The sequence below is a fragment of the Erythrolamprus reginae genome, chromosome 1 (assembly GCF_031021105.1).
Source record: "Erythrolamprus reginae isolate rEryReg1 chromosome 1, rEryReg1.hap1, whole genome shotgun sequence".
Classification (NCBI taxonomy): domain Eukaryota; kingdom Metazoa; phylum Chordata; class Lepidosauria; order Squamata; family Dipsadidae; genus Erythrolamprus; species Erythrolamprus reginae.
Genome location: NC_091950.1, coordinates 271,822,352 through 271,833,431, shown reverse-complemented (window position 1 = coordinate 271,833,431; position 11,080 = coordinate 271,822,352). Strand labels below are relative to the sequence as shown.

Here is an 11,080-nt window from a genome sequence, read left to right as displayed (position 1 = left end):
ATTGTTAAATTGTCTTTATTTATTGATTGATTGATTTGATTTGATTTGTATGCTGCCCCTCTCCGTAGACTCAGGGAGGCTAACAACAATGATAAAAACAGCATGCAATAATCCAATCCAATCTTGCACAAAGTTGGCCATGTCGAGTTGTCCTGCAGCACGTTGACTGTGGCAAGTTGTCCCATTCTGCTCTCAACAAAGCGATAGCAAACACTAAATGTTTTTTTCTCTCCTTCAGAATATAGTTTGTCATTAGGGGGGGGGGGAGATATAGGTAGTCTTCAACTTACGACCACAACAGAGCCTGAAATGTTGCTAAACAAGACATTTGCTCCATTTTACGACCCTTTTTGCCAGTTGTTAACTGAACTACTGGGTTAAGTTATGGTTAAGTGAATCCGGCTTCCCCAATGATATTGCTTGTCAGAAGATTGCGGAAGGTGATCACATGACCCCCAGGACACTGCAACCATAATAAATATAAACCAGTTGCCAGGCGTCTGAATTTTGATCATGTGACCATGGGAATGCTGCAAAAGTCATCACTTTTTTCAGTGCCGTTGTAACTTTGAATGTCACTAAACAAATGGCTGTAAATCGAAGACTACCTGTAGAGGTAGGAATGGGCCTCATTGGACAGTAGGGATACATTGGGCAACTACTACTGGTTTATGGAATGGGAGGGTCTCCATTATATACTGACAGAAACACGAGTAAACTACCATTGTTAAAGTAATATTTGGTAATGTCAATCTTTGGTATTGCCTGATGCTCATTAGCACCCATTTAAACATTAAAATGCTTTTATAGTTAAGGGAGTTGTATAGATCCATACAGGTATCAAGACAGTCTGCATTTATCACATCACAATGTATTAAATATTATGTGAGTGCCAAAAACATGATTCTAAAAAACTTGAGAAGTGATGCAGAAAAATTGTTAAAACTATTCAATCTTTAGAACTTGATCTGGTACCAAACAGACATTATCCATGTTTTAGTACCTTTTAATTTGAAGATACATAATAAGAACACCGAGAGCTGGTTTTGTGTAGTGCTTAAGTGTCAAGTTAGCAAATAGGGGACCATGAATTCTAATCCTATCTTGAATACAAAGCCAGCAAGGTTAGTTTTGGGCCAGCCATTTTTTTCTCAGCCCTAGGAGACAATGGCAAACCACATCTGAAGAACCTTGACAAGAAAACTACAAGAATTTATACAAACAGTTGGAAAGAACTGGACGCTATTGAAGAAAAAAAATAAAGACCTTTATCAAACCAATCTTTGAGGCAAGACTTAATTCGATAGGGACCCTATTAAAGGAGCGGATAAACTGTTCCAATTATTACTTCTTGGGATACTGAAAATCTAAAGGTAGGTAAGGATACAGAGGTGGTATTCAGCTGGTTTGGACCAGTTCGGACAAACTGGTAGCCGAAATTTTAACTGGATATGCCGAACCAGCAAATACCACCTCTGGCTGGCCCTGCCTGTCTGGTTGCCACTCTCCCTGGCACACTGTTCTTCCAGCTCACCATTTGCCCTGCCCACTCGCCACTCGCCCCGCCTGCTCACTCACACACCCATGGTATATATTTTGCCTTTGCCACGCGGCTCATAGCTAAGGCATTCTCATATTGAACAGGGTTTAGAGGTCAATTTGTATGTAAGATGCATACTCAAATTATACTAAAATTTAATGCATGGAGCATGATTTATTTATGAATATTCAGCAACAAGGAAGTACATATAAATTTTGTTTGCGTTTACTACAGCACTTTTTCCATCTTGCCACCTCTCTTAAACAGATCTATTCACTAAAGTGGAATACAATCTAATTGAATTGTCTATGATAGATTAATGGTTCAAGAACAAAACAGATATTGCTAAATTATCTCTAGGGATTAACTGGATACAATTGCATAAAATCAATGCAGTATTAACAGGAATAAATAGGATACCATTTATGAAAAGATTTATCCTTTGGATATTAAATGCCTACATTCTCTCAAATAAGGCATTAGTTACTTATTTCTCTGTACCAAGCCTTTTAAAGATGCCTTCTTTGAACAGGCATAGAAGGCAGAAGGTTCTAGCCAGCCTGGATAAAAAGTACATAACATTCATGTGTTTATGTGCTTCTATGTTTCCTAACATTTGTAGTTGCCTCAGGATGTGCTTTATGCCACCACCTTAGAGTTCATTGGTTTGTGTGTGTGTGGGGGGGGGGTGTTAACGGAAGTAGAGTAGCAGGTATATTTCCCCCTCAGAGGAATATAAGGGTTTTTTCCCCAGAACTATCTTCTTCCATCTTTGTTTCTGAATGCCTCAGGATTTGTACAACAGGTATATTGTCAGAGTATGTAGATATAGTAGCTGTAAGATGATGAGAGGTTGTAAGAGAAGGCAACCAAACGGAAGCTGATGCAATGGGAATGAGGCAGCAGGGTTACTGCCACTTTAAGAAGCTGGGTAAAAAGCCGCCTATATAGGGGAAGCCATTAGAGCAGACCTTGGCAAGATGTGGCCTGAGGGCCAGATGCGGCCCACCTGCTGTCTGACCGGCCCGCAGAGGTCGCTTCAAATTTTCTAGATAAGAACCAGGTGTTCAAGATATAATATACAGTGATACCTCGTCTTACAAACGCCTCGTCATACAAACTTTTCGAGATACAAACCCGGGGTTTAAGATTTTTTTGCCTCTTCTTACAAACTATTTTCACCTTACAAACCCACCGCCACCACTGGGATGCCCCACCTCCTCACTTCTGTTGCCAGCGAAGCGCCCGTTTTTGCGCTGCTGGGATTCCCCTGAGGCTCCCCTCCATGGGGAACCCCATCTCCGGACTTACGTGTTTTTGTGATGCTGCAGGAGAATCCCAGCAGCGCAAAAATGGGCGCTTCGTTGGCAACAGAAGTTCGGAGATGAGGTTTCCCAGCAACGGGAGTCTCAGTGAAATTGCAGCATCGCAAAAACACAAAGGTCCGGAGGTGGGGTTTTGCAGCAGTGCAAAAACGGGCGCTTCGGCTGGCAAAAGGGGTGAATTTTGGGCTTGCACACATTAATCGCTTTTCCATTGATTCCTATGGGAAACATTGTTTCATCTTACAAACTTTTCACCTTAAGAACCGCGCCCCGGAACCAATTAAGTTTGTAAGACAAGGTATCACTGTATAATGTATAATTATAATGTATAATTATAATATAATTAACTCAGTGCTACCCAATAATATACAGTATTGGGTAGAACTGAGTTAATTATATTAGTCCGGCCCTCTAAAACCATCCCAATTTCTCATGCGGCCCTATGGCAAAATTAATTGCCCACCCCTGCATTAGAGGGTGTTTCCCTTCTCATGTACTCTCTGTGTATCTCTTTGCTCTTCTCCGTGTATCAGTAGCTGTATGGTGAGTTATTTAACCATGTATGTTTGTATATATTTGGCTATATATAAGCCACTATTATCTAAAGGCTCTGTGTACTGTGTGCTTGCTCCTGGGTTTATCTCATAACACTAATCACGCTGCAACTCTCCCTTCAGTTTCGGGGCATGTGACCTGTATTAACAAGACCATGCATTATACATTTAAAAATGGCAGCATTTCTTTGCTTTTGTATATTTTAAGAAAACATTTACTTTTTCATAATGGGAATCGAAAGCTTTTAATGTTTTCCATTGTTGCAGAGTTGCACTGAAGTTGTCTTTTGGTTTTCTAGAAGCATGATGGACTTTTCAGAGTTGTCTATATTTCTAAGCAGAGTCTCTAGCCGTCTCTTAATTTTCTTCTGATCTTCTATGGCGCATCCAATTACAACAGACTGAAATTTTTGATCAACAGCTCCTGATGGCGTCTCAGATGTACAAGCTCCGTAAAGTGATATTAACCGGCTCTTTGAGTCTTCCAAATCATCCAAGAGTTTATTGACTATTTCATCAATCATCTGGGTAGCCCGCAACAGGGATTCCTGCTGCTGAGGATTTCGTATGGTTTCCACCGAAACCTCCACTGTGATGGTTCGGCCCATAAGGCGCTTGGCAGTCAGATTAAGTTCTTCTCTTTCACCTATATTTTGAAATTGAAAATGCTGGTTTTAAAGTTTGTATAATACCCATTAACCGGCAAAGTCAGAAATATCAAGGTAAATTCAGAATTAGTGCATCATATTTTTGCTACAATCTATGGGAGGATGGAATACAGCAATGATTGTGATGGGCATGATAATACTTAACAGAGATTTTGAGTTGATCAGTATTAGCAGCTTACCACACAAGAAACACTAGCTGGATTAACAGAGTACACTAAAATAGCATGGTTTGATTAGTTTCAGCTTATTGTTGTCATCGAATTCAGTCAGTTGTCATATACAGTATTCCCTCAATTTTCGCAGGGGATGTGTTCCGAGACCGCCCGCAAAAGTTGAAATTCCGCGAAGTAGAGATGCGGAAGTAAATAAACTATTTTTGGCTATGAACAGTATCACAAGCCTTCCCTTAACACTTTAAACCCCTAAATTGCAATTTCCCATTCCCTTAGCAATCATTTAGATTTTTACTCACCATATTTATTTATTAAAGTTTATTAAAAAAATATTTATTAAAGGCGGACGAAAGTTTGGCGATGACATATGACGTCATTGGGCGAGAAAAACCGTGGTGTAGGGAAAAAACCCACGAAGTATTTTTTAATTAATATTTTTGAAAAACCGTGGTATAGACTTTTCACGAAGTTCGAACCCGCGAAAATCGAGGAAACACTGTATTAGGAAATTATCACTTAGTACAGGTAGCCCTCGACTTACAACTATTCAGTGACTGTTCTGAGTTACAATGGCACTGAAAAAGTGACGTATAACCAGTTTGCACATTTACAACTGTTGCAGCATCTACATGGTCATAGGATCAAAATTTGGGCACTTGGCAACTGGCATGTATTTATGAAAATTGGCCTGTCCTGTGATCATGTGATCACCACTTTTAACCTTCCCAGTTGGCTTTCGACAAGCAAAGTCAAAGGGGGAATATGGCTTAGCACACTTAACTAATTCACTTAACACTTATTCACTTAACAACTGCACTTATTCGCTTAACAGCTGAAGCAAAAAGGTCATAAAATGGGGCACAACTCACTGAACAGTCGTGCTTAGCAATGGAAATTTGGGGCTCCATTATATTCATGAGTCAAGGACTGCCCATATAAATCTATCTAATATGAAGACACCAAAACAAATCCCCTTATGTGTATTCATCAGATATTTCAAATATGCGTATATTATCTGTACATATTCACAAAGAAGTTTGAGGTGTTACCTTCACTAATATTCCTCATATCCTGGCTGTTCTGTATATTATGGATCATTTCCAAAAGAGTTTCTTTTTCTTGTTCCATTGAAGCTGCTGCATCACGCAAAGCTTCAACTCTGGGAAGAGAAAAAAAAATTACCAATTTAAAAGAGAATTTACAAATATCCTTATACCTATGTCATGTTTTCCAATCCACCTTCATCTGTTACTTATTTATAAAATTAAATTAACATACTATATTCTAGCTACAACAAAAATATTTCCTATTTGCCAAAATGAGAATGCAGACATTATAAACCTAGCTTGGTCTTATGTGCAAGAACTGCAAAATATCTTTTTTCTTATCCCCTGCCCCAAATGTATTTGCACAACAGCAGGAAAGGAGAGGAAATTTCAGCATTATTAAAGGGGGGGGGGGGGGGAAACAAGTACAGTGGTCTCTACCTAAGAACGCCTCTACTTATGAACTTTTCTAGATAAGAACCGGGTGTTCAAGATTTTTGGCCTTTTCTCAAGAACCATTTCCCACTTACAAACCTGAGCCTCCGAAACTATAACGGGAAAAGGTGGTGAAAAGCCTCCATGGGGCCTCTCTAGGAATCTTCTGGGAGGAAACAAGGCTGGAAAAGGCAGGGAGAAGCCTCCATGGGGCCTCTCTAGGAATCTCCTGGGAGGAAACACGGCTGGAAAAGGCGGGGAGAATCCTCCGTGGGGCCTTTCTAGGAATCTCCTCGGAGGAAACAGGGCCTCCACCCTCCCTGTGGTTTCCTCAATCGCACACATTTGCTTTTACATTGATTCTTATGGGAAAAATTGCTTCTTCTTACAAACTTTTCTACTTAAGAACCTGATCAAGGAACGAATTAAATTCGTAAGTAGATGTACCACTGTATCAAGAAAAGTTTATTCCTCACATATCATTTCAGATAAATTTTAAAAGTCCAGTTTTCATATATGCCCTTCTGCAATCAGCCCTCCTCGACTGAACAAACAGTAAACTAAGGAGCATCAATAGGCACCCGTCTAAACCTATTGCATATCCCTTGAAATAGTGGTGTATCTTAATTTTTACCTGGCTCAGCAATATTGGATGATTGTTACCCAGAATTAGCCAACCCAGAATGTAGACATTTAGATAATGTTAAGAACTTTTAAGTTTTCCAAAAGCTGCACTAGTTACCTTTCAGTGCAAATCAAAGTGCTGGATTTCACTTTTAAAGGAGCATATATATTAGGAATATACTAAACCACCTTCCCCCGGTGGCATAAGAATAGGAAGGCTGGGCTGCATCTGAGTCCCTTCTCTTATGGAAGGCCATCCATAATTATGGGGATGAACCTTCTTGGTGGCTGTCCCACTGCCCTCCCCCCACCTTTTACCATTTATCTTGAAACTAGACTGTCTTATTGTCTTGAATTTGGTGATAAGCTTGACCTTACATCTATAGATTCCTTAAAGTTCTACTGCTTTGCTACTTGTAATTGTTTAGCTAAGTGAATGGATGGCTAAGTGGATGAATAGATGGCGATATAGATGGGTGGATGATGGATGGATAGATTAACTTGGATAAACAGCATTGAGCTTTGTTGAGTTGAATGGCATATAAACTCAAGTAAATAACAGATTTTCTTCTGTTACAGGGAAGGAAGAGCCTCACTTTACGTTGTTGGAGTTTTATATCTGAAACAACCTATAAATATTTTTTTAAAAGAAAGCATCTTTTCCCAACTTTATGTCCACCAGGCATGATAAAATTAGGTACTCTAGGAATAGCAGTTACATGTTCAAATAACTGAATGTATGAAAAAGATTCTGAGCTTCCTTAATACCCAGCTATGTGTACAGAATGTACAACATTAGATAACAGGCAGACTCACAATGTTAGATGATCTATTAGATGTTAGATGCCATATCAGAAATAAAACTAGTTTTCTTTGACATTCTGGAATATATCTGCAATCAGAATCCTATAGCCTTGCCATCAATTTATTATCTCAGCTTTCTGTCAATTTCCAAAATTATTATAGCCACATTATCCTAATCATACAAAATGCAAACATCAATTTGAATGCTAAAAAACAAATGGATTGTGTGATTCAAGCCCTAGGGTGGGGAAGAACAGATATCTGAATTGGTATAATCAAACAAGAATGGAATAGCACCATATACGTACATTTCTAAACTCCACTTTCTCATCCACTGAAGTTCTACACATATCTAGCAAAGAGTAAATGTCAGTAAAATTAAAAGTAAATCTCACTAAACCTAAAAAGTAAATGCAATCTTGCCAACAAAAAAAGTGGCCAAATCTCATATGCTTTCTGAAATGACAGCTGGACCTTCTGAGTGCTTCCTCGTTTGTAACTATATATAGGTCTCTTCTATCCTAGCACCTGCTATACTTCACTCACAAAGCTGGACCACTTTCCCGAACAAAATTTCTTCTTCATTCATGAACACGTGTAGAAAAAGTAAGGTGATGTAACATTGTAGCGGCATATTAAAGAGTCATTCAATAGTAAATAATTTACTTGTGCGAGATTGCCATTCCAAAAGAAACATGACAAAAGATTTTCAATTCATTTCACATTACAGTATTTAAAGTAAACCCCATAGTTCTGGTGTGCATATTTTGAGGTGTAAGGACTTAACATGATATACAGTATAAATCAGTCCATAATTGTGACACCAGCTATGTAGTTAGTGGATCTCATTTCTGAGTAGTCATATATTATTCAACTAAAATAAAAAACGGATCAATAACTTTTTAAAATGTAATTTAATTAAAGCCAAAGTATATAATTTACTACCAGTACAAAATTAATGCAGAAAATATAGAAACAAATGTAAAATACAGAACATTTAACACTAAGTGAACACTACTCAAATTTCAGTTATTAAAAATTTGTATGAAGTTTTTGATGAAATTGTTTAGTTTTTATTCAAACCCCCCCCCATGAAAAGTGCCTGCATTGCAGTAATAAATTAATTTATCTGTGAAAATTAATTCATACCATCACAAGCACACCAAAACATCTTTGTGATGTTCATTAAAAATTTTGAAATCCTTTTGTTAGATTAAGAATTATGGTAGTTCTAACTTAAAAACCTTCTATAGTTATTTGATTCCTTTACATACGTCTTTTGGCAAAGAATTAATTTTTCAGAATATCTATCCTATTTTAACACTAGGCAAATATCCATGGCAAGTGTGAAGAAGTAATTAAATGCTAAACAATGGAAATGTAGTCATTTAAGTAATGAGTTTGTTGAAATTATGAAAAAGAGCCTGAAAATAAAAATGTGGGGCAATATCATGCTAAGTTATTACGTAATGTTTTAGATATTGTGTACAACTAGCCTTATTGATCAGTGAAACATGGTTTATAGCCCAATGTTATAAATATGTAAACTCAGCCAATCACTGTTGGTGTTCAACCAGGATTGGCCTTATTTTGATGGAATCTGGCTCTCCCCTACCTGAGACTAGTTTACAGTAGAAAGTACTGTGCTCCAATCTTGTCTCCCAACATTTTAGGAAACTGGCATGCCGGTTTGATAATCCATCTACCTAGAGTGGAATGCACCAGAATCAGCATCAATGGCTATAGATACCTGAAGCTACATTGGGAACTATGCAATGTTTATGTTCTGATCTAATTTAGAGACATGGCCATGCACAAAATCATAAGAACACATGAGAAACTAATGTTAATTCAGTCTGCAGGAGGGAGGGTATAGGATTAAACCTGCCATTTCTAATATCAACTTCCGTATATCCTACCAGCTCTTAAGCGAACTTTGCTTCCCCCCCCCCTTTCAACTGAGCAGATCCAAAACTCTCCTCACCCATTCAAAATAATGTATATAAATGACAGAAAAGAAAATTCTCTTGAGGCAATTCATCCCACATCCCTACTTGGAAAGGCTACAGCCTTCCTAGAGAGGAAGGATTTCTACATGGCTAACTTCCAAAGAGGCTGAGAAACCACCCATTTCAAAAGGACAAGAAAGAAAGAAAGAAGGAAGGAAGGAAGGAAGGAAAGATAAGGTAGATAGATAGATAGATAGATAAGGTAGGTAGGTAGGTAGGTAGATTAGGTAGGTAGGTAGGTAGGTAGGTAGGCAGGCAGGCAGGCAGGCAGGCAGGCAGGCAGGCAGGCAGATAGATAGATAGATAGATAGATAGATTAGATAGATAGTTAGATTAGATAGATAGTTAGATTAGATAGATAGATAGATAGATAGATAGATAGATAGATAGATAGATAGTTAGATTAGATAGATAGATAGATAGATAGATAGATAGATAGATAGATAGATAGATAGATAGATAGATAGATAGATAGATAGATAGATAGATAGATAGATTAGTAGTTTGTATAAACATAATGTAAGTAAAAAGTAATGATAAAAGAGGACAGTAGGACAGGGACGGCACAGTGCTACGCTTATGCACCACTGTGTCTAATACTACTATACATATACACAATACTTATACACAATACTTATAAAGAATACTACTTAGGATCATTAACATTTTCCTAGTGCCCAAAAAAACTCGGCTCATCCTGAACCCAGGCATGACAAGTACAACTAAAACCAAGAGGAGGCACGCCGAGGCTTCTGCTTCTATTTCTCCTTTTCCATTTATCAAAGCGGGGAAAAAATCTTCTCCAAAACTGTCCAGAGCCCATACGGAGATGCGGAGCATCAAAGCAATCCAATTTTTAAGGACCCTTTAAAGGTTTGGTGGCGTTTTTTGGTCACGAGGAAGCACTTTGCAAAATCGTCCCAGCAAATCTTCCCGAGGAAGGAGGGAGGCAAGGAAAGGGGAGATGGGAGACGAACGCTGCGCTTTTCTCACACAGACAGACGCTCCTCCGATAAGCCGAGGGCGCTGACCCTCGGACGGCCCGCCCAGCCTTACCTCCGCTCCAGCTGGTCCAGACATTCGAGCAAGCGGCTGGAGCGGTCCGCCATGGAGGTGGAGCGGAAGAAGCGACCTCGCGGCTGCTGACCCGCGCCCGGCTGCGGGGTTGCCTCTCCGCCTCCTCCGCTGTTCTTGGCGTTGCCGACCTTGGCCTGGGCCATGACAAGCCGTGCAGCCGTCGTCGCCTTGGCGCGTCTGCCCACCGCAAAGCGCTTGCCCGGTCAGCAGCTGCAGTGACGAGAGCGGGACGCCCCAAGCCGGACGCCGAAGAGCCGCGCCCGACCCGGAGTCGCCCCTCCCGTCGCGCGCTTGCAAGAGCAGGTGACGCTCAAAGAGGGACCGGAGCGCGCAAATGGCTTCAGCGTCCGTCTCGCCCTCCGGCTTAGGTGAAATGTCCAGGACTCTTCCCGCGCAGCTTGCTTGTTCCCGGATTCTTCTTCTTCCTGGCCGCATCGTTCCCGCCAAAGCACGAGCGCCCCGGCCTATTTAACGCTACCTCGGCTGGCCTGGAGCTGAGGGCTTATTTATTCATTTTATTTGTAAAATTTATATGCCGCCCAACTCCATTTGGACTCTGTGCGGCTTGCAATAATAACAACAGTTAAAAGGCCATGTAAAAAATAGGGCTTACAATAATAAAAATACTTAAAAGACAATATAAAAATACATTGATAACCCTTAAAAAAACCCATACCTACTCTCAATTATTCATGGCCAATGATAACCTAATGGCCCCAGGCCTGCCGGAAAAGCCAGGTCTTGACCCTGGAAGAGCAGTAGGGTGGGGGTAGTTGCGCTTCTCCGGAAGCAGTTGGTGCCACCACAGAGAAGGCCCTTCCCCAC

At 39.9% G+C, this 11,080-nt stretch overlaps 1 protein-coding gene across 1 annotated transcript; it reads right to left on the bottom strand.

Moving 5' to 3' along the window:
• Window positions 1-3,638: 3,638 nt before the first annotated feature.
• On the bottom strand, window positions 3,639-10,697 carry BAG2 (BAG cochaperone 2). Its single transcript, XM_070738947.1, has 3 exons — window positions 10,235-10,697; window positions 5,310-5,419; window positions 3,639-4,065 (listed from the first exon to the last, which is right to left on the bottom strand). The coding sequence occupies exons 1-3, from the start codon at window positions 10,396-10,398 to the stop codon at window positions 3,665-3,667; spliced, it is 675 nt and encodes a 224-aa protein (XP_070595048.1). The 5' UTR covers window positions 10,399-10,697; the 3' UTR covers window positions 3,639-3,664.
• Window positions 10,698-11,080: the final 383 nt, after the last annotated feature.